Source organism: Xenopus laevis, chromosome 3S (genome assembly GCF_017654675.1).
Source record: "Xenopus laevis strain J_2021 chromosome 3S, Xenopus_laevis_v10.1, whole genome shotgun sequence".
NCBI lineage: Eukaryota > Metazoa > Chordata > Amphibia > Anura > Pipidae > Xenopus > Xenopus laevis.
This window is the reverse complement of record NC_054376.1, coordinates 58,758,422-58,782,091: the sequence shown is the minus strand read 5'-3', so window position 1 is coordinate 58,782,091 and position 23,670 is coordinate 58,758,422. Positions and strand designations below refer to the sequence as shown.

Below are 23,670 nucleotides of genomic sequence, written 5' to 3'. Positions count from 1 at the left end.
TTTGGAAATAGAATGTGGGGCTGGAGAAGGTGAACTCACGTGTTTGGACACGAGGCCCCTCGCCCCACCTTATAACGCGCGCACTATAAAACGCTTGGAGCAAAGGCAGTCACGTGCTCAGAAAGACCCAGCGCTAATTCCTAGCACAGTTCTAACGCGCTTTCCCTAATGTGGAGTACGGTGTAGAGTTTGCTTATCCCATCATGCCGGCCTGAGAGACAGGTGTAAATTGCACCGCTGTCTGTCACACTGGAGTCATATGAGGAGAGCAATCAGGCTGCAGGTTACACGCCCTGTTAGTAGGCCCAGAACACATACTTATACATTTATACAAGAATCTACTTCATTTTTACAACCAGCCTTTCATTTAAGTCACTTTAAATCACCTCCTTTTGCAACCAAGATCCACAGCCTACATGACTAGTTTGTACGAAAGCTCATGCTGGATATGAACCTGTTCCCTATACATTAAACAGAACACTAGCCATGCAGCCAGCAGATATCCCTTGCCTCCCTGTAGCACTTGCGCTAGTACAGCAATACTTCATGCCAATAAAAGCATCTTCATAAACAACTCTAGAACAAGTGAATTAGCAGGAGCACACGGATCTGGTATGTAGCCCATTCCATTTGGCTGCACTCCTATTTCAGGACACATCTGCCATACAACACCCCACAAATAAAAACTTTTAGCACTGAAACTGCCTTACCAGTGGAAAGGCCATGGCACAGGCTCCTGGTCAGAGTGGGGTAATGAAACGTTAACGCCAAATTGGACTTGCATGCAAATGCTTTTCCCTATAAACCAGTAACACTACTTTGTTCTTGTGTTTGCAACGGCCACCAGAGTCTGGGAGGGGCGTATTTATAGCACCTGCCCCTGCGCCTTATTGGCTGCACCTGCGGGGAGAGCGCTAACTGAGGGCAATTAAAGGCTCCTGCCAATGAAGAGCCCTCACCAGATTTCATGCGTGTATTCCTGTACCAATTTCATTAACTATAACCCTCACTCCTTTTTATCTATAGCCTATTCCGGATTGTTTTTGAAGAGGTTTTTAACCTTTGAGTAAACTTTTAGTACGATGTAGAGAGTGATATTATGAGACACTTTGCAATAGGTTTTCATTTTGTATTATTTGTGGTTTTTGAGTTATTTTAGCTTTTTATTCAGCAGCATTCCAGTTTACAGTTAGCAAACTGGTTGCTAGGGTCCAAATGACCCGAGCAACCATGCATTGATTTGAATAAGAATATGGAATATTTATAGGGAGGGTCAGAACAGAAAGATGAGCAATAACAACAAATTCGTAGCTTTACAGAGCGTCTTTTGAAAGCTAGAAAGATTCAGGAGAATAAGGCAAATCATTCATAAACTATATATAAAAAAAAATTAAGACCAATTGCTTAAAATTGGCCATTCTATAACATACTAAAAGTTAACATTTTTGTTGTCAGTGTTGGCCAAGGAGATACACGGAAAACGGACACATTTTCTAAAATGAAGCCTCAAGCCAGCGCATAGGGGAAAGCAGAGGGCGACCTGAATTCTATAGGTGCCGAGGCGGCAGGGTTGCCAGGTCTAATTTTCAAAACCAGCCAAAATAAGCTACAAAATCAGCTCAAAAATAGCCAAGAAGCACTTCAAAAGTAGCCCACAAATAGCATAATATATGCACTGAAAAAAAGTCTAGAAAAATAAATGAATATAGATGAAAATATGTATTTTCAAATTTTTTCACGAAGCAAAATGAGACAGATTTGCCCGTCACCAGGGGTGTAACGACAAAGGGGGGACCAGGAGGAATAGTAGCCCCATAAGGCCCTAATACAGGGATCCGCAACCTTTTTTACTCGTGAGTCATATTGGTTGGGGATCACTGCCCTAATACATATACAATTTCAATAAATATTGGTAAAATAGGTCAACCTCTAGATATTTTGGTGGCCAGCAGATTTTTGCCCCAAAATTGTCTGATTTTGAGCAAAGTCACCGGAAAATGCAAGATTGCTTAAGAGTGCCAGGAGTCTCCCGACTGGGAACTCCCGGTCTCTACACAAGTCAGCCCCATTGCATGGTGAGTATTGTAGTCTTACATTAAACTTGCATGTTGGCAAATTGCTAAACAAAAACTACATTGCCCAACATACATTGGGAGACGCAGGCTTGGCACATTAGAGCAAGATAAAACTTTGTCTGGTTTCCAAAGTACAAACCAGCCAAAGGACCAAAATGTAGCTCAAATCCATACCTTGGCTAGTTTGTACTTTCAAATCCTGTCTGGACCTTAAATTAGCAGCCCAATTTGGCTGGAAAACCACCAGCCTGGCAACCCTGCGAGGTGGTGACTGCACCTATGAAAAGTGGCAACTCGAGTCCTGCGATTTACATATCAAATAGATTATTTTTTTAAAAGTTTCAATATCCCTTTATGAATGCCGGAATTTCTTGTATGAAAAGAGGGTTATTTATAGAATGGCAAAATCACACTTCATTCCACAACACTGCTCCAAGTAGCATTTCAAATATGAATAGGCAGAGGAGGTGGAAATTCTGAGAAATGCTGTGGTGAACCCCAGTGGAGCTGCAAACAACCTGGTATGAAGTTTCACATTTACACACAGTCTTATAAATACAGGGTAGTCTTAGTTCCAGGGCAGTCATACAGTGACACTTGCATAACTAGAAGTTACTGGTCATCATAGCAAATATTTTGGTACCTCCAAACCTTTTTAAAATGTACTGTTGTTACTATCAGTTCATCCATATGGCTAACCTGTGATCTATAATACATGCACATGTGCCATAAGGAAATTACCAACAATGTTCCCTCTAATTTCTTTTTAGCTATGAGAGAAAAAAAAATATTTTGTGCATGCTCAGGTCAGAAAAAATACAAAATACACATACTATGGAACAAAATACACATTCCAAAATAGCCCAATGCATACCCATTGGGCTATGCATTGGTGTGCATTGGGCTATTTTAGAAATTATTTTGTGTAATACCAAGCACCAAGTTTTCCAGGTTTTTTTTCTGTACTTAACATCACCTAAAAAACCAGGGGCGTAACTACAGAGGGAGCAGACCCTGCGGCAGCAGGGGGCCTAGGAGGTATGAGGCCCAATAAATATTGGTAAAACAGGTCAATCTCTCGACATTTTGTGGGTCTGAAAAATCATCCGTTTATTCAGCTCACTCACCACCTAGTACAAGTACTGTTTTTTTATTAAAGAGAAAATGTTTAAAAAGACAATAACATTATTTACTTAAAATTGAATCTATTAGGAGAGACAGCCTCCCCGTAATTCAGAGTTTTCTGGATATCGGATTTCTAGATAGGGGGCACCCAGTCCGACGCTGCTTCCTTCACAGAATGCACCCAGTGACATCCAGTCTGTTAAGCTGTCCTGTGTTTGGTCATATTCCTTTTCTATCTGCACACTTGGCCTACACGTGGAGCTGGAGGAATACAAAATACTGTATTTGCCCACACAAGAGCACATACTCATCTACTGGATCTCAAGGGACTTGGAAGGATGGTGTGGGACCTGTTTTCCCAGGTTGGGCAGTGGTTTGCCACATTGCCTGTGTGGACAGCTTGAGTACATAATGATAGGGCAACACGCATTTATAAATAAACGTATTGCTGCTGATAGGGCCAGCTTAGGAACAGTAATGAAAGCATTTTAATTAAGTAATTAATATAATAATATACTGTTAGCATGCAGTGGAAAATGTTTTGGGTTTGCTTCAGAAAGAGTCAACAATACACACAGAGCAGGGACTACAGTGTCTTATGCACCTTTTCAGGATCCACCAGTTCTTTTAAATAAAGTTTTATACAATTACTTGAATGTACAAGTAATTGTACCCAACATGCAATCACTGCTCTATCTATAACCAGATTGCCAGTCTATTGCAACATTTGCTTGTAACTTTTTTTTCTAATCCAAGTTCTCCAAACTGGAATTTTTGAGATTTATCATTGGAAATTTTAATTAAACAATTTGTCAGCTAAATCCTGGTCACTCCTATAGAAGTCAGTAGGAAGTATATTTTCAGCATTCAGAGCAGTTTCTCCCGGACACTGAACATCAAAGTCACTGTCACATTAGAATGATACCCCTTAACAAGGATCAGGTCTTTTTAAACAGTGTTCTAAGTGCAGTATAATTAAAACCAAACTTTATTCCAAAAAGGCAAAGAAGAGATTAAAATCTCATAATACATATTTATATATTTAAAAAATAAAACTGCACTCCAGTGCAGTGATTTATACATAAGTGTATACAGGTATGGGGTCCATTATCTGGAGCTCTGAAATACAGGAAGGCCATCTCCCATAGGCTCCTATTTAATCAAACAACTCAATGAAATGATTTCATTTTACTCTGTAATAATAAAACAGTACATTATACTTGAAATACCTAAAATATAATTAATCCTTATTGGAGGCAATAGAAGCCTATTAGGTTTATTTAATGCTTAAATTATTTTTTAATTTATCCTGCACTTGGGGGTGTACTTTTTGAGTTTATAAATACACATTTAAAGGAGAACTAAACCCTAAACATGAAGATGACTAAAAATGCCATATTTCATATATTGAAATTATTGCACCAGCCTAAAGTTTCAGCTTCACAATAGCAGCAATGATCCAGGACTTCCAACTTGTCACCGGGGGTCACCATATTGGACAGTGTCTGTCACATGCTCAGTGGACTCTGAGCAGCTGTTGAGAAGCTAAGCTTAGGTGTCATCACTAATTATCCATCAGAAAATGAGGTTGGTCTGTAATATAAGCTGATGCCACAGGGCTGCTCATTATTATATTCTGATGCTAATTGCACTGGTTTCTGTGCTGCCATGTAGTAATTATCTGTATTAATTACTAATCAGCCTTATATTATGACATTTCTATTCTACGTGTACAGTATATTGTGAGTCGGTCCCTAAGCTCAGTAAGTGACAGCAGCACAGAGCATGTGCAGCGAATCAGCAGAAAAGAAAATGGGGAGCTACTGGGGCATCTTTGGAGACACTGATCTTTACTGGTAATGGGCTGTGGCTGGCTTGGGCTGGTACAGAAGCCCAAAACATAATGTACAACATTTCTAGCTTCTTCTTTAGTTAAGCTTTAGTTCTCCTTTAAGACTCAGTTGAAGACAATACTATATTGGGCGGAGCACACAGCAACAGCAACAAAACATTTATTTATGTGCTTTTAATTAATTCTGAACCAGTGAAACAAAATCAGGCAGATGTTCACATTCAGCTTTATTAAATTATTTAGCTAGTTTTAATAAATAAAGCTACAATGATTACAGCACTGGGCAGAGGCAGGTATGCCAACCATTTAAGACATTGTAAGGCCTAAAAGCTTTAAGAGGTCATCCTGTAAGTTTGATCATATGCAAATACATTAAAACAGTAACAGTTTTTTTCAAAGAAAACAAACCTAAATTTTTTGTGATTTATTAAACCCCAAATAAAAAAGTACTCTATCGCAAACCTGCCTAGTAGTGATGTGCAGGCCGACCTGAAGCCCGTGGGACCTGCTGTACGTCTTTGGACAAGTTCGGGCTGAACTTTAGTCTCCATTCTCCCTGCAGCCGTCTTCTGTCCCAATTCCGCCTCTGTGTGTGCGTGCTTTTTACATAGTCGCGCAGGCCCTGCCCCTTTTTATGAAATCACAGCAGGACGGGCGCAGGTATATAAAGAGGGGAGTGTGCCAGGATAGGGTGGGATGTGGGCTTGGGCACAGCGGGTAAGGGTCAAGTTTTTCTCGACCCGCACATCACTACTGCCAAGGTCATGTAGAGGTCAATGGCAGATGTCCAGTTTACAATTGGAAGATATCATGATCTGCTCTGGGTTTCGTACAATAATACAAATAATTTGTGGTTGTCAAATCCAAAAAAATCATATGATTATTACACAATTTTTTCCCGCACCAGATTTTTTCGAGTTAATTTATTGATAAATACATTAAAAATGTATTTTCTGATTTTAGTAAATAACCTCCATAATGTCTTGTCTTCCAGATCTGGGATTTTGTCAGGGACAGCTGTTCTCATTCAGACTCATTTTGGAGATAAAGTTTGGTGTGTGCGATAAAGACAAAAGGCCAAAACAGATTTCCTTGCTCAGAATGGGAGTGATCAATGTGACCAGACTTGGTCACTATTTACTGTATTACTCAGTTGCAGGTTCCTTATATCACTGAGTCAGAGTTTGTACAATGTCCTTTGCCAGCATAGTTCCTATCACCATCTTTTCACTATTGATCGTTAGCAGAGCAGCAGAACCATCTTTAAGTGTTAAGGTCACTAAGACCAGGTTGCCGCTGGTCACTGTCTTTGCTGCAAACCTGCAAATAGAGATGTATTCCTGTTACAATGCAACTCTAAGAAATTCCATCAATAAAAACAGTTGATTCTGCATAAATTCCTTTCAGCAGAACATGTACAAATGAATACATGTGTAAGTATATATGTGTATGTTTGCCCAAATCATTTCCTGATTACATTTCTCTTTTTCTTAAATTATTGGGTAGCACTTAGCACAATTTTTATTTTTTTTCTGCACAGCCTCCCAGTTAAAAAATATATACAGCATAGAAGTTTGGTTAATATGCACTTGGGTTTACCACTGCACATCTACTTGACGTGCCTCTTTCTGTCCCTATTGTAGTTCACATGAGAAGTGCACTTGTGATGCACTGTAAGAAGAGGGAGGCCCATGGCACAATCTTTCATCTGAGCTGCTTCACTGCCACATTGTCCAAACCCTTGGCCGCCGGAGTGTTGCAAACTAAAACTTAGTTAACTGCAGACACCAGGTGGTTGGCACAACGGATACAAAGTCAAAACCTCTGATAGAAGATATGATGTATATCATACACTGCATATAGTGAAAGTCAAATCTGTGGACCTTTAGCTTTTTAACTACAAGTTCCAGCACCCTGAATCATCATACACTGGGATTTGAATTTGAATAGCTGCAGGAACACAGGTTTGTCATCCTTGTGTAATACTTCTTAAAAACACTCGGGGGCACTCCATGCACACACTACCTTAAACACGTGGGTCTTTCAACTGTAAGAGCTGGGTCACTGTTTCAGAAAAATGCAATATAACAAGAGGAGAAAACATTTATGTTTTAGTACACAGACTGAAGAATCAGTTACACTACTGTTTCTTTTATTTATCATTTAACACAATGAAATTTATAACAAAAGTTATGAATTGTTAGGGCAGAGACAGACTAGAAGATTCAGGGAGACAAATTGCCTCTTCTTCAAGCTATTAATCTCCCTGAACTGCCTCCCCACCAGCTAGAATCTAAATCGCCGGCGGGAAGGCACTCGGAGCAATTCGTTTTCCAAAGTCGCCCGAAGTTGCCTCATGAGGAAACTTCGGGTGACTTTGATGATTTGAAGCAGGCTGTCCATGCTCGGCAGCCATCAAATTTAACTGAACTGGAGAGGTTTTGTATAGACGAATGGTCAAAAATACTGCCATCCAGAATCCTGACACTCATCAAAGGCTATAGGAGGCGTCTAGAGGCTGTTACTTTTGGAAAAGGAGGCTCAACTAAGTATTGATGTAAATCTTTGTTGGGGTTCCCAAATTTATGCACCTGTCTAATTTTGTTATGATACATATTGCATATTTTCTGTTAATTCAATAAACTTTATGTCACTGCTGAAATACTACTCTTTCCATAAGGCATGTTATATATAAAAATTAAGTTGCTACTTGGAAAGCTCAGCTAATAAAAAACAAAACTCCAAAGAATTAAGAGAGGTTCCCAAATTTTTTCATAAGACTGTATGTCTGAAACTTCTTCCCTATTTATTTCAGTGGCAACTGATTGTACCAATGGGTGTATAAGTGGGTCAAGGGTTTATTGCTTAGAGATGCTGGGGCTCATTTACTAATAATTGGGCCCAGTAACCCATAGCAACTAAATAGATGAGGGATCAGCTGCAGGAAGCACATTTCCAAAAACAGGTTTTTCAGGAAGGCAGCAAACAACTCCAAATTGATCCCAGGATTTCCCCCATAGGCTAAAACAGCAATTTGGTAGGTTTAAGGAGACGAATAGTCAAATTCAAGTTCTTAAAGGGCCAGTGTAAATAGAATTTAATCTAAGTTTTTGATGGTTTTGCCCATAAAAAAATGTGAAAATTCAAATTCAAATTTAAAAATTTGAATTTTCACTTTGACCCTTGCTAAATCTGCCTCTTACAGTATGAATCATCTGCACCTTGTTTTGAGAAGTAATGATGTTTGCCACAATTACTGGTCCTTTCAGATTTACATTTACTGATTACTATTTATTCCTTCTTTCGATGTCAGATTCCTAATTATTACAACTCGCTTGGGAGTATACAGCTCCAAAGGCATTCAGGGCCTCATAACCAGAGAGGTGCTGAAGTGGTCAAAATAGTCAAACACATTCTGCTCAACTGACACATTCATTATCTTTGATAAATACATTATTTCCTTAAACCATTTCCTGACTGCCACAAACATTTTCTTGAAAGTCAGGAAAGTATATTTACAATTGTGCTAAAATTCAAATTGTGCAGAATCAATTAGGTTTCCAGAGTTTAGATTTTAGTAAGTTCATCTCATAGTATTAGCCTGTATGGGAGACTGTGGTGGCAGTTCCCTTATTCAGTGTTGTCATCCTTACCTGTATTCTTTGTCTGCACCACATGGAACACGATTCATGTTTGCAGTAGACGAGACTCTCTGTACAATGGCATGATCACTATTACACTTGCCTGACAAAGTCAGCCTCTCTGTGATCTCATTCATACCTGTGAGTTTGCCTGAGTTACAAGAAAGGATAATTTTTCTCATAAATGAACAATACAAATATTTTCAACATCTTCAGAAGATTTCCAGAATACATGATACTAGATGCCTTAAATACTAAGTAGCTTGCCACACTGCGGGGGCAAGAATGTCCATGACATGGGTGGGGTCTAAGTGGAAGGGGTAAGGGAATCTTGTAGTGAGGTTTAGCCAAGATACACCAGTCCAGCAATGTGTGCCTTACATAAAACAGTTGTTCCTAGGTAGAATGTTGCAAGACAAACTCCTTTACTTTTGCTGAAACAACTATTTGCCAGCTGATTGCTAAATTACGTTGAGGATCTGTTTAAACAACAAATGTGGCATTTATATAGAGGAATTAATAAGTGAAGGTCATAGAAACTGATGATTGCAACCTCCAAGGCCGTAAGTTCTTGGAAGCATACCCTGCAGTAGAAAGCTGCTCCTGATTATCCTATAGGAGGTATATCCCCCACATATATAAATGCCATCCTGTTTTGAATTTTAAACAAACCCACCTAGTATGGGTCTAAAGTTGCTCACAGCTGTTTCAGTGCAGCAATAATCTTTTTCCCAAAGAACCATTTTTACAGTGCCCTTAGTTTCTACACACTAGCTTTATATAGCCTTACGTGTGTGTAGATAGGGCAAGAAAAATTATGCACTGCTCTGCTTTGCTTAGTATACTAGAAAACTCCTTTCATATATAAAGGAGACTCTGATACACTGACCCTGGGATTTAATATTTTTTGTAACTTCAAATGTACCTTGAAATTCTAACTACTTAGTTACTTAGTACAACTGTATTTCAATGGCTTTTGTAGGGTGCTTTATTTATTTTGCCTTTTATACCCCTCTCACATACCTTCAAGTGGAAGATGATAAATGAGGCAAATAGCAACATGAAGATGAATCTCTTTGTATCTCTTACCTTGTTCTCTCTTGAACTCATTTTCACTCATGAAGACAGGCGCCATCAACTCTCCAACAGGTGGCTGAATAGACACATAGAAGTGTCGGGTGTGTGTGCTGTAATGCAAACAGTTAGTTATAACCATGCCAAATTAGCTGTGTTAAAAAAAACCCTTCCTTAAAACAACATCCACTTCTTAAAAGAATTGTTCAGTATAAAAATAAAATCTGGGTTAATAGATGGGGCTGTGCAAAAAAAGATTTTTCAATATAGTTAGACAAAAATGTAATGTATAAAGGCTGGAGTGACTGGATGTCTAACATAATAGCCAGAAAGCTACTTCCTGCTTTTCAGCTCTTTTGGTTTCCAATGATTGGTTACCAGACAGTAACCAATCAGTGACTTGAGGGGGCCACATGGGTCATAACTTTTGTTTTGAATCTGAGCTGAATGCTGAAGATCAATTGCAAACTCACTGAACAGTTATGCCCCATGAGGTCCCCTTTAAAGTCGCTGACTAACTCAGAGTTAGAGAGCTGCAAAGCAGAAAGTTGTGTTCTGTTATGTTAGACATCCAGTCACTCCAGCCTTCATACATTAAATTTTTTGCTAATTAACTATATATTTACCCAGTTTTTATTTTTACACTGAACTGTTCCTTTAAGAACCAATAACAAACATATTCTCTTTAAGGCAACAGCAAAAGGAGCAAGATCTTAATAGCAAAGTGGATGGGCATCAAAATGCCTGGAGTTGCTCCCTCCTCATCTACCTGCCAATTGCTTGGACCCATGCATGTATTCGCTTGTCAGGCATATGCTGGTCAGGTGATAGGAACTGCTGGCTGCCATGTCCAAGTCATTGCCATTGAAACACAATGAGTGTCATTCTGGCCTTTTTATTGACATTTGTATATTAGGCATGACTAATGTTAATGCCTTCTCTGTCCTGCACTGACTGCAAAAGTAGCACTTGATAGAATGACACAATGTAATACCAGCAATACAGAAGGACAGACAAGTTATGCAGTCCTAAGTGAGGTGATAATTACAGTAGTCTCTTGGTAGGGTTAAGTGATATAGAAATAGAGATCATGCAAAGAATACTGTATTTGATGGGGTTTGAACCTTATTGACACTTTCACTTACCATATCTGGAAATTGGCAGCCTGAGTAGAATCACAGAAATCAATGCCTATTATAACTGTTGCACTTTCTCCCGGAGGAAGGGATTCTGGTAGAATTGAGAGAAACATTACCTTTGTTGCAAATGCTGGGAAGTGACATAAACACCTTAACCTTTAGTAATGCTTTGACAAGGGGACAATGGGACCAAGCCTTTACTCTTTTATTAATTCAAGATTAAATTAGCATTTCTATATTATTTCTGCAGCTCTTAGGTTTGAAACTAGAACTTTTATCTGGTAGCTATTGCTAATTACTCTAGCATCCGAGCAGCAGTTTGGAAGTCAGAGTGCTAGATGAATTGCAGAGGGACTCAACAGAAAGATAAACAACAATAATTCGTATGCCTTACAGGCAATCCTAACACTTCAAATACCATTTTAAAAAAATTATGTCAAATACAAAAAGTTAGTTACTAGGTAAAATACCCCCTTAATAGTAAGTCCTCTTAATGTCTTAGTTTGAAATAGACATAAATATATCAGCATTTAAAAAAATGTAAAAGGGCTTATTTACCAAAGCAAAGATACACAGTGCAAACCTGTAATTAAATGAGATTCTCAATGCCAGTCTGCCAGGTCTTTGCTCTGTCTCTGTACAGGAGGAGGAAAGTGGAGGATCTGCTGTGTGTGCCCTTGCCCTAAAGAATCTTTCATGACAATACTTAAAGACTGGGTGCCAGAGTTCAGACCTTTGAATATATTGTTTTCCTTTTATATTAGTGTCTCATCCTTCCAGCTGCTGGTTTAGATGGTGGCCAGACAGATTGCTGCCTGCTCTTGGATAATGATCCTTATCACCATCAAAAACATGGCTCAGCAGTTCTTAGGTAGTGCATGTATTTATTTTATAAGTGCTTAAGTCCAAGAAGTGGACAGATTAAAGCACATAAAATATTAATAATTAAAATATGTCCCATAAAAATTTGTATACCTAAGTCAGTATGAGTGCACACAGCTGGATATGTGCCCAAGGGGTAAAAGACAAAGATTGTTACTATTTTACCTATCTCTTGAAAAGCCTGCATTCTCATTCCAGAAAGAAGTTTGGGATCGCTGATTCTGAGATTCTTTACTTCATTTTCTGTTTTATTGGAGATTTGGACCTGCACAGACACCATGCGATTATCAGGAGTAAAAGGTTGGCGGCTAAATATGTATTCCATGGACAGACCCTCGCCAGTCATGTGGTGCAGAAGCTCAAAGGTCCGGTCTAATGCAAAAGCTGGGCTTATCATCTGGTGAACAGAAAGCATTTTAAATATAGCGAAGATGAGAAAAGCAGTAAGATAATAGAGTAAAAGCACATTAAATGAATATAGGGTGCAAAATAAATATATATTTAAAGAGGAAAAAATATGCATAAACATATTTATATGAGTATATACAGTAGGTGAACTGGGGTTCATATGGAGGGGTTGGACTTAAAGGACTTTAGTCATTTTAAAAACAAGTGGAGAGGGGAGGTATTAAAGGTTAGAAAAACAACAATGAATATGCTTTTCAAAATAAAATGTATTTTTGTAAAATAAAAGAATAGTCAGATTAACTGCGATTGATGCACAGAGCTTTCTTACCGTAGGAGTCAAAGAGGTATCAGTCAGGGATAGGCCCTCCAGGTCACTAACCAGGCTGGTAGATACAGTACTTCTTGAAGTCACCAAAGGGGCAGAGGGGACTGAAACTTTAAAACAGAAGAATTATATGTTAATACAATGCACATTTTAATAAATGGATAGACGTTTGACTTCATGCACACTTGCATTTTGCAGAAGGATCTGGGTAGTCAGGCTTTGTTTGCTGTAGTGCATTCCCGTGGGTGTCTCATAGATTTAGTTCAAACTAAAGCCCTGACTCTGAGGGGACTATTTATTAAAAAGTCACACTATTCAAATTGTCTCAAGATTTTGTCAAGACTTTTCCTGCACGGACAATTTTCAATCCAAATTTTTAGTAAATTAAGCCAGATCATGGTTGGGAGTTAGGTCAAATTTGTATTATTAATATAATGGGAAACATGTGAGTTTTAATAAATAGCCACCTGAGTGTCACAAAGAGATACAGCCCCTCTGGCATTTGCCAAAACTTTGAGATTGTCAGTCGGGCCTGCCAACATTGCCTAAGAACATGCAATAGGTACTCACAGTCATCTAGATCCAGCAGTGACATTTCCTTGGGTTCTTTAGAAGCTTTCGAAGTGGATTTTGTTGCAGGAGGCTACTCAGGAGAGATGTGAGAGAAAACACAATGAGGTTTTCACATTTAATATTTTTTGCCTAACAATCTGTGCAGATTGCAAGAGAAAGGCACTGGAAAAAGCCGACACAAGTGCCAGCTAAGACAAGAATGCTGCTGCTTTTGTTGCTTTTGTGACTGTTAGAATGGCAGGAAAAGGACACCATTTACATTCACTATTATTGCTAACAATCACCTGAGCTGGGTGACTTATAATTTTTGTTTTGTGATTATCCTACAATTACAAGAAGATGACTGTGGAGCTTGTTTTGGTTCTTGTATAGTAGTACAAAAAGTACATTTCATTATCATATATTTATGAATTTCCAAACATCCTCAAACAAAACAATCTCTACTTACTGTCTTCTTATTTTTTGGTTCTGGTTGTCTCTGTTCTTGTTCCTCATCTTCATCTTCATCCTCTTCCTCAGAAGATGATTCAGTTTCAGATTCACTATTCTCTGAGTTGCTGCCATCCTCTGATGTAGATTTCTGGGATGTTTTGGCAGAGCTTTTCTTACTCCTAACAGACTGTTTTTGTTCCTGGTCACTTTCATCACTAAGTTTAGGTACAAAACCGTTCTAGTTACAAGGCTAACTACAAGCCATTCCCCTTAGCTTAATGGAACTTCAGAATTCTCTTATGCGTTGTACAATTTCATTTTACTGCAGAATTCTCTCATAAGTTAATCCATTGAAGCGTGTTTTAGTGGAATATATATATATATATATATATATATATATATATATATATATATATATATATATATATATATATATATATATATATACACACACACACACACATATATATATATATATTTAAACATTGGAGCATCGATCGCAATATCTAATGTTTTATTTTTTTGATATTTGAAGTTTCATGACATATCAATTTTGGGAATGCCACTATTCCCTCTTACCTGTCTTCTTTTTGTGGAGTCCTTTTCTTTTGCTTTTTCCTCTCCTCTTTTTCAGACTCTTCCTCTTCACTTTCCTCTTCCTCCTCACTTCCTGATCCAGATCCGCTGACACTGCTGCTTCCACCATTCTCCGATTCACTTTCTGACTCTGGTTCTGATACAGAGACATAGTGAATAAAAGCAAATATGAACCTACAGACCGATGTAATCTACCATTGAAAACTTGCACCGCTGTACTTGTTTCTTTGCATCTGTTACAAGCCCAATGTATGATGCCACCTACCACTGTCTGCGGACTCTGTTGGTCCTGACTCTCCCTCTGAATCAGAGTAAAATGGTTTTTCCTCCCTCTCCTTCCTCTTTTCTCTGCTTGGACATTTGGTCCATTCAGGCACCTATAAGAAGAAATAGAAATGCAAAATTGGTTCTCACACACAGAACACTAAATAAGTAGAAATTCCACTATGTAGTAATTCTTTAGAAGATAAACAACCCCCATTAGCTGGAAAGGGTTCTCCGGCTTCATGGTTTGTGATTTATCTGAGCTAGAATTAAACTACTTTAGAAGTAAACCCAAAAAGGTGAGAAATCTGAGTGTAATAAAATGTATCCATGGTTTTCTAGGGAGCTTGGTTGTCAGGTTGTAAATCCTGGGCCAAAGATCAGATGCCCCTAAGGGCTATGAAACACAGTGCTGCTTGTAGCCAGCTACGTGCTTGATGTGGCTACAAAAGGCCAACAATTAGACGGACATATACATGTACTGAGAATGGTCTTTGCTAAAACACAAATATGGCTGAGACAATAATCAGTAATGTTTATTTCGTAGCTGCAACAAGTAGCTCTCTGTGCTATTGCTTTAACAATGCAGGAATGCTAAGGCGCCCCACTGAGTTCAACAACAGCAGGGTTGCAGATTTCAGTGACCTACACCCACTCAGTGAAACCTTTCTCACCACTTTGTTACTCCATAAGTATTAATGCAGTAAACTTGTCAGAGCAGATCTCTTAGATGCAAACGAATCCTTTAAGAAAATATCACCAAAAATCAAGCCTAATAAACCTGCTTGATAATTGTATATCCAATCAAAACAGTTTCTAGTCATAAATACTTAAATCAAGTGATATGCAGATGCATTCCATGTCAATCTAAGTTCTTGGGGAGTGAAGTCTTGTGCTAAACATTCATGTTTTTTATAATTTAGGTCTATCCTATAAAGTTTAATATTTGTCCATAGCTGTAGAAGAGGATTTTTAAGCATTTGGTGCATCCCAGCTTCTCCAATAATGGCATGAATTAGATGCATAGAATGTATTTATTATTTTGGGGGTCAATTAAACCAATTTACATAACGTCATACATTACTAGACAGGAGCAAGATGGTAAAATGTAAGCAATAGTAGGGTAAGATGACAATAGAGCAAGATGGTGAGGACTGAATAAGAGGGCAAAAATAATATGTCATCACCGAATGCATCACTGTCATTATTTTTATTCTACCCTTTTTCATTGTTTTGATTATTTAGATTAACATTGCTAGAAGATCTTTATTATTAAAAAAAATGATAATGCAATAACACATCCCTAATTTATTTTTTGTGATATTTTCTTTTGAAAAATAATAAAGGCTCTAAGAAAGACAATGTGGTGTAGAAGGTGCAGTATGAAGGGTGTAATGCTTATAGAAGCAGATGCAGGAGGGACATTGCTGCTAAAGGAGCTTCAATAAAGAATAATAGATGTTGCAGCAAAGGAAGGAGCCCAAGGCAGCAGTAAGAAGGATGGTAATAGGCAGAAATATAGTGTGAAGCAGTACCTATAATAATATAACCTATAATAATAAGCTAGGCATGTCCAATTTTCTTCCAAGATGAAGGACCAAACATCTGGGAGGGCAGAACATTTCTAAACTGAATTGTATCATAAAAAATTAAACCAAAAGGAATCTATGAATCGTTGATGCTGTTTGGAGGGACAGGGGGTTAAAAAGTCATTGGTTGGCTAACTGAGGCTCAGGACTTACAGCTGGTTAGAGAACATGAGTGTGCTACGATGGGGTAAGTGGGCAAATATACAGTTGGGCTTTTTTTATATAAACGGTTTACAATATATAAAGAAGATAGGAAAAATAAAAGGTGAAACTACAGTTACTAGGTACACTGCTTTTTGTGGGCTTCGTAAGTTGAGAGGAAACAATTGCAGCAATGGGCATGCTCATTGGGGAAAGTGATGAGAATCATTTAAAGCATATAACCAAACCATTTTAGCGAGCAGTTACACACAGGCACAAACTCAAACCAAAACTTTGTTTCACTGCGGTCCCAAGGATTCGCTGCAGACTAGTGACAAAGTGCATGCATTGTAAGAAAGCAGTTGCAAACTGAGCAGACAAAAGTATATCACACTGGACAAACACGCCACACTCAGTCTGTAGACACCTCTTTCCACTCCCCCAGGAGTCCGATGTGACCATCCCTGGGTGCACTGTCCTCCTCCTCCTGGGTAGAAGGGGAGACAGTTGGTTGCCCGACCTGATAATACCACCAAACCTATCACATGCACTAGTAAGGTATTAACTCAGTCCAGCCATAAAACACAAGCTTCCATTACAAACTACAGAGGGCATGATGAACTACAGTAGGCCACTTAATGATTCTATTTGGCCATCTATACAAGGATCCCTGTAACAGTACTAAAACTACCTACAGCAAAGTAGTCATTTCATTTTTTCTACCAAGCAATTGTGGTCTCTAATACCATAAGAATACTGTAGTGAATATTAATTTACAGTGTAGCTGTATTTCTTATACTAAATTGTTCAATAAATGGACTACAGAGTTGTGATAGCCAAGCTCAGTATGAGGGAAATTATGAGACAGATTCTTTAGAACAGCTGGGAATTCTAACTCTAAGCTTAGGGTAGGAGTAAGATAAAACTGGCACAGTAACCCAAAAGAGACAGAAGTGCAGGAATCGCCAAGAGTAGCACATTAGGCTGACAAGGGAGGAGGCACAGCTGGGTTAAGCTTGGCACAGTAGTGGTCTATCCCACACCCCCATATACTCAGGTTACAGCACGCACAGCATCCTTCACCTCCACGTTGCGCACAGATGGGTCTGGAGCCTCTTCTGGCCAGTCTGGCAATTCTTGATAACCAACAGATTTTGCATTGAGTAGATGAGACAGGGATCCCAGCTGAAAATGATCACGATCTGTATAAGAGAAAAATGTGTTTAATTATAAAAGTTGTCCTTTTCTAACTGTTTTGCACATGTTGAACACAGGAGTATATTGCCCCTTTAAATGCATTAATTTCTAACGCTCCACTTTGCATTCTGAATTCATGAAAAACATACTTTGTCAGTGCAAATTATTGAGGTATTAATGTAACTTCTACATGTAAGAGATGTTTTAGGGGCCTAATAACTGCCCTTGGTCTTGTAACTGTGTCAAATAGGATCTGATTTGCATATATAAATATTTTAAATATTGTTCACTATTTTTTCTTATTTGGTACAGTTTCCTTTTAATGATATCACTTATATCTGCTTGATAAAAGTGTACTCCCAGATAAATGGTAAAATGTGCATGAGGTGGCCTGGTTGCAAAAGAGCATTCTAATGCTTCTTTTAATATGTAGACCAGTAAATGTTTCATGCTGAATGTTTGCCATAGGTCAATAAAACTGGAGCATGCTTATCATTCCCAAATGTAAACAATCAAAAAAAAATCCCTCATATAGGCAGCATTACCTTTAAATGAGGACTCCAGGATTGGGGCAGGCTTCTGCGCCAGAAAGAGTTTCTTTGCATGTTTGCTCAGAATTCCACTCTTCTCTGAGGGGATGATCAGCTGGCGAATAAATCTTGTGCGATCTCTGATGTCATAGTTTTGGTCATACTTGGCCAGATTCAGAACATATTGAGTGAGGAGCTTTGTCTAATAATAAAAAATAGAGATTGGAGGCAACAATGGGTGGGTAAATATATAAAGTATATTTCTGAACCCTGAGCACAAGCACTATAGTATAATTAAATTATTTCCCAGAAAAATTGTTAGAAGACGAAAAGAGAAAAAAGGGAGTTGAGCTAGGGGAAGAAAATTATAGATAGGATGACATTTATTATACATAGAACTTCCCCTATTCATGTTCCCCAAATTGCTTCAAATTTGCCAGGGCAACCTAGGACAGAGATCTGTGATCCTAACAGCACTCTGTGTCAATTAACGCAGTACAGTTGCACTGAAAGAATAAGGCACACACATAATTTGCACTTTGAAAATCGCTTGCAATTGTGACAAGCACAAAACCCCCATGCAAAAATACTTGAATTCTGGGTAAACATCCTACATTGTGGGAAAAAACATGGCATTATTGCATTGTACTTTGGTCACTGCGCTTATGGTAGTAAGTCCAGTGTTATCTCCTAGAGTTTTGACTCTTGCCATTGCCCAACTACTTTTTCCAGTACTGAATGAAAATGAGGGAAATATTAATTTACAGATACACAAGCCCATTTAGACTTATTTTAGTGAGCCAAATATAGTAACCTGCAATACAACAGCCTGGTTGTCATCTACTAGTGCACATAAACTAACTGGAAATATTGATCAACATTAGGTAGTGCCAGTTGTCCAAGGGTAAGTGTAGCTTGCAATGCTTTGAGACTCTCCCCTGACATTAAAGAATTGGAGACGTTCCAGAGAAGGGCAACTAAGCTAGTAAAATGTAGGGAAAATCCCAGATATGAGCAAAGACTGGCCAAGTTGGGGTTGTTCATGCTGGAGAAGAGGCGCTTAATGGGTAATATGATACCTATGTATAAATACTTTATATCAGCGGATCATATAATAATCTTTGTAATGCTTTGTTTACCAACAGGTCCTTCCAACTGACACAAGGTTCTGTATAAATATTTAGAAAGGGTTTTTTACACTGTGAGCTGTGAAGTTGTGGAATTTCCTCCATGAATTAGTCATACTGGCTGATACATTAGATAGCTTTAGGAAGGGGTTGGATGGCTTTTTAGCAAGTGAGGGAATACAGGTTATGGAAGATAGCTCATAGTACCAGTTGATCCAGGGACTGGTCAGACTACCATCTTAGAGTCAGGAAGTAACATCTCCCCTCTGAGGCAAATTGGAGAGGCTTCAAATGGTTTTTTTTTCCTTCTTCTGGATCAACTAGCAGTTAGGCAGGTTAAAAAAAGAGTTCAAAGGTTGAACTTGATGGATGTGTGTCTTTTTTCAACCTAACTTACTATGTTACTCTGTAAATAAATCCTCTTGTAACAGAATCCAAAGTTTTAAAAAGGGCTTGTAAAGAGTTGTAGGCTTATGGAAGTTGATAACATTCTGCCACAAATAGGAGGTGCACAAAGGTTTGGGCATTTGCCCTTAAGAGGCAAGACTGGACCAGATATGCAAAATGAAGAAACACGCACAGGGTAGAGAAAACCCCCAATACATGCATATATTTACATAAAAAAACAACTCAACTGCAGTATTGTATATCAAGTATTCATGTGCTCAGCTATGCCTCAATACAGACCTGCTTGGGGTTGGTAAGATACAGCTTTGCAGCCAAGTTGATGGTCTGAAGTTTAACAATGTCCTCCTCATTAATGAAGGACTTGGCCATATTCCTTAGGACATCAGGGGCGATTTTGGGCACATGTTCACAGTACTCTCCAATAAGCCACAGAATGCTTGCCCGTGCCATTGGGACCTAGTCACATATTATCAAAGTCAGTCAGTCTATAAAAAGCCTTTAGGAACACTTTAAACAAATATGTTTATAATACATATATTTTGCTGTGATGCACTTTATTATTTGCCTAAATCCAGCTTTACGTACCTGGATATTGTCAGTTAACTTGGCCATATGCTTAATTATCTCACTGTGCTGCGCTGGTTGCATCTGCAGTAATTTTTTGATAACCACTACTGACTCTGCCACCACCAAATCTGGAATGAAAGGAATCAAACAACTTTACAAAACTCATACAACTAAATGCAATGTTCCCTCTAAAAGCGTGCATGCACCCAAATTCTGAGGCTAGCACATACAACAAATTGAGTGTGAAAACACAACATTTTGTATAAATTCTTAAATCAGCACACATTTTTTTAAAAACTGTGCACACTATTTAAAAATGTGCGCACAAAATAATTTCAAGAAGGAAATAGAGGGAACATTGACGAAATGCAGATATAATTATATGACCTTGTGTAATATGAAGTTAGCTAAGACCCCAACAATATGCAGTTGTTAAACTACAAAGTACCCTTATTTGATTAATTAGAAGAAAAAAAAAATAATAAATTAACTATCTTTCTGCCCATACTTTTTTCTTCTAACCTGAATATGTTAGGAGCTGTACAGGAACATTATGGCACACTTACCATCCCTATTTGACAGGAGCTGTACAAGACCATTTAGACAGGTGTCTCGGACTTTACCAATATTGGTGGCACAGCGACCTATTGCCTGGATGGTAGCAGCAACAAAATCTTTATCCATGCTGCGAATGTAGGTCTGGTATAAAAGATAAATTATAGTTCTTTAGGGGTTGCTTACAATGTACACCCTTTCACACGACTTAGCACCTTTAAATGAATCTTTTTTAAACTAATCATATAAGATTAGCCTTTTTATCCATATAGGTATACAAGGAAACAATGCTCATTTTATGCAATTGTTTCCTTTAAAACGCAGCTGCCAAAAAGTGTTACCTGAAATTCTCGGAGTATAGTAGAAATGTTGGTTTCATTAGCCAGGTTAGTCAAGACTTCTAGCTGTTTAGAGAGTAAAATAATCACATGATCACTATTTACCCAGGAACCCAAGCAATATTTCAAAATCCTTGTTCACTATTGTTTTAGGTAGCCGAGGATGAGTAGAGTATAACAGTGCTTTAGTAGCAGAGTCATGCAGGCATTACACAACAGTAACTTTCACTTTCACTTTTAAGCTACCAGGAAGTATGCACAGTATGTCTGAACACAGTGACATCTACAGGCCATTTGTATAAACACCACAACTATCTCTAAAAATAATATATATATATATATATATATATATTCTTTTTTTTTTTTTTAAGGCTACAATTCTTTTAAGTTCCAAAAATTATACATATTGACGATATTTATTAATCATATTGATGATATTTTTGCACACATCTTTCAACAATATCATTGCATTAAGATTAAGCTACAAGGTAATTCATATTGTATATGGTGCATTGTTGGTGAAAAAGCTTGTCCAAATACTATACTGGAAATGACCTACTTGTCATACTTTCTATGTACTCAGGCATTCATACAGAAAACGACAGGTCACAATCCAGTACAGAATAATGCAGTAAGTTTCCAAACACGTGTAATTTTACTTTCCAGTTGTAAACTATAGGATCCAGTCAGGAACTGATTTATAATTGTCAGCTGCAGTTAGACTGATGAAGCATTCTGGTTGTTTCATAGAGATTATTACTCAGAATTAGTTTGCCAGGGGCTATATATATATATATATATATATATATATATATATATATATATATATATATATATATATATATATATATATATATATATATATATATATATATATATATACAGGCACCAGAGGGCCTGTACCTGCCCCAATGCCAAAACACAGGAGGTTCCAAGTGAAGGTACCCGGCCCGGCATTGGCATATGTGATGTCATGCGGTCCACATGTGACATCACTTGCTGCTGGATGCGACATCATGTGCTGCCGTATGTGACTTGACATGCATACTCAGACCTCAACAAGGGTGGCACCAGATGAAAATACAGCGCTGCCCATCACACTACAAAATAGCTCTGCCTTTCTTGACCTAACAAATTACTTGTATGGGATTTATTATCTGGAATAAGTGGACCTGTATTATGCATGAAAGGAAGAAATTTAAAATCTCAAAGTAAGTATTTAAGATCTTAAAATAATTGCTGGACTCTAGAGCTTTATGCACTTTAATATGTTAAACAGAAATAGTTACAATAGAAAAAAGTTTTGCACCAAACCTTATTTTGTGTTAACATAATGTGCCTCCAAATGTGAATTAGCACTCCTAATTACCTTAAGAATCTTAATCTGAGTTGGATCCGTGGATCGAATGTAGAAACTTTTAAGGTATGGTTCAAACATCCCCTATAAAGAAAAAATGTATGTTTTGTTAAAAGAACGAAAAGTCTTAAAAAAAAAACAGTAACAAAGCATTGCATTTCGTTTGTATGTTATACATGTGTCTGTGTGGGGTTCCTCGTGGTATTCTGGTTTCCACCCTCCCCCCAAAAATATACAGGCAGCTTTACTGGCTCTTAAGGAATTATGTAATGAACAGGCAAATTAGTATGTGACAGGCAAATTAGTATGTAACCTCCACTGGGGTATGAAACAATGTGAGCAGTCAACAGTGTCTGGATAGCACTGTGTAATATCACAGCACTATATAAAGAGGCAGTGGTGGCCCTGGGCCATAGGGAAACGTGAATGTGTATTAAAATATTAAAACACCGACAATCATGTTAATATATAAAACAAAGTTTAAAGTATATAAAGTAAAATACTAAGTCTTTGACTCTCCGTGCATTCAGTATAAGACCATAAGACATATGGATTTCAGTGGTAGACTGGCACAAAAAGGAACATCTCAGAGGGAAGACTTACGTGTTTGTATGAATAAGGCCTCCCTCTGAGATGTTCCTTTTTGTATAAAACTTTTTAATTTGCATCTATTTTTTGGAGTGAAGTCCAGTTTTTGTGCCAGTCTACCACTGAAATCCATATGTTTAGCATTGCCTCCCCGAGCTGAAGGTCTGGGGCTTGAGCACCTGGACCCCCTGATGTTGTTTGTGAGTTTACCTTACTGCTCACGTGTAGTGATGGGTGAATTTGGGGCTTTTCGCTGAAAAATTCTCAAATTTTCCACAAAATTTGCAAAACGGCGAAAAATTTGCGAAATGTCGCTGGCAAAATTTCGTGGTGGTTTCGCGAATTTATTCGCTGGCGGTGAATCATGTGAATTTGCCACAAATTCGCTCCTGCCGTCATTCCCCGTTATCCTTGTTAGATTCTAGTAAGAACATATGAACCTAATACTATACCCAATCAACTAAATGCTCATCAGGGTTTTGGTTATTAATACTTATAGATATATTCCTCAGACTGAAAGCCTTGTGCTCTGTGCTGAAATCTTACCTTTCTCTTGATGGACATGGTGGCCACATTATGGAGTACCACGTATTGTACTTCACTGGTGGGAAAAGACAAGAAATTAATATTTATTTACAGAATGGCTTTTTAAAATAAAGTTCTGCATAAAGACAGAGTGTAAGAGTGCTCCTATTCTGAAAAAAGAATCCAATTTTCATAGCACTGTTTCCCCCATCTAAATGGCACAGTCTTGTATTACTGAAATGTTACTGACATAATCCAAGATCAATGAAACTAAATGTGAAGAAAATATTCTCCACCACTGCGACACTTTGACCAACAAGTAGTGTGAATGCCTACACATATGGCTGTAAGAAACAGACAC

The 23,670-nt window shown here is 38.0% G+C and overlaps 2 protein-coding genes across 8 annotated transcripts in view; both read right to left on the bottom strand.

Moving 5' to 3' along the window:
* The window catches only part of cpeb1.S (cytoplasmic polyadenylation element binding protein 1 S homeolog), a 43,137-nt gene extending 42,276 nt beyond the window's left edge, over nucleotides 1-861 (bottom strand). Inside the window, exon 1 of one of the 2 annotated variants that reach the window (XM_041587717.1) lies at nucleotides 711-861. In XM_041587717.1, the coding sequence (XP_041443651.1) occupies nucleotides 711-725 (15 nt within the window). In that variant the 5' untranslated portion in view covers nucleotides 726-861. 2 annotated transcript variants of the gene reach the window in all.
* A 5,134-nt stretch (nucleotides 862-5,995) lies between these two features.
* Nucleotides 5,996-23,670, bottom strand: part of LOC108712967 (AP-3 complex subunit beta-2) — a 43,917-nt gene continuing 26,242 nt past the window's right edge. For 3 of the 6 annotated variants that reach the window (XM_041588343.1, XM_041588346.1, XM_041588344.1), the window contains exons 10-28: nucleotides 23,331-23,385; nucleotides 22,209-22,280; nucleotides 20,843-20,905; nucleotides 20,513-20,645; nucleotides 19,965-20,074; nucleotides 19,659-19,835; nucleotides 17,860-18,046; nucleotides 17,189-17,319; nucleotides 16,545-16,604; nucleotides 14,389-14,500; nucleotides 14,106-14,259; nucleotides 13,543-13,741; nucleotides 13,092-13,164; nucleotides 12,525-12,631; nucleotides 11,954-12,185; nucleotides 10,913-10,997; nucleotides 9,783-9,880; nucleotides 8,706-8,844; nucleotides 5,996-6,372 (exon numbers count right to left, since the gene is read on the bottom strand). In XM_041588343.1, the coding sequence (XP_041444277.1) occupies nucleotides 6,222-6,372; nucleotides 8,706-8,844; nucleotides 9,783-9,880; nucleotides 10,913-10,997; nucleotides 11,954-12,185; nucleotides 12,525-12,631; nucleotides 13,092-13,164; nucleotides 13,543-13,741; nucleotides 14,106-14,259; nucleotides 14,389-14,500; nucleotides 16,545-16,604; nucleotides 17,189-17,319; nucleotides 17,860-18,046; nucleotides 19,659-19,835; nucleotides 19,965-20,074; nucleotides 20,513-20,645; nucleotides 20,843-20,905; nucleotides 22,209-22,280; nucleotides 23,331-23,385 (2,338 nt within the window). In that variant the 3' untranslated portion in view covers nucleotides 5,996-6,221. The remainder of the gene's footprint in view (nucleotides 6,373-8,705; nucleotides 8,845-9,782; nucleotides 9,881-10,912; nucleotides 10,998-11,953; nucleotides 12,186-12,524; nucleotides 12,632-13,091; nucleotides 13,165-13,542; nucleotides 13,742-14,105; nucleotides 14,260-14,388; nucleotides 14,501-16,544; nucleotides 16,605-17,188; nucleotides 17,320-17,859; nucleotides 18,047-19,658; nucleotides 19,836-19,964; nucleotides 20,075-20,512; nucleotides 20,646-20,842; nucleotides 20,906-22,208; nucleotides 22,281-23,330; nucleotides 23,386-23,670) is intronic. The other 3 variants (XM_041588345.1, XM_018255544.2, XM_018255545.2) reach the window with 3 other exon arrangements.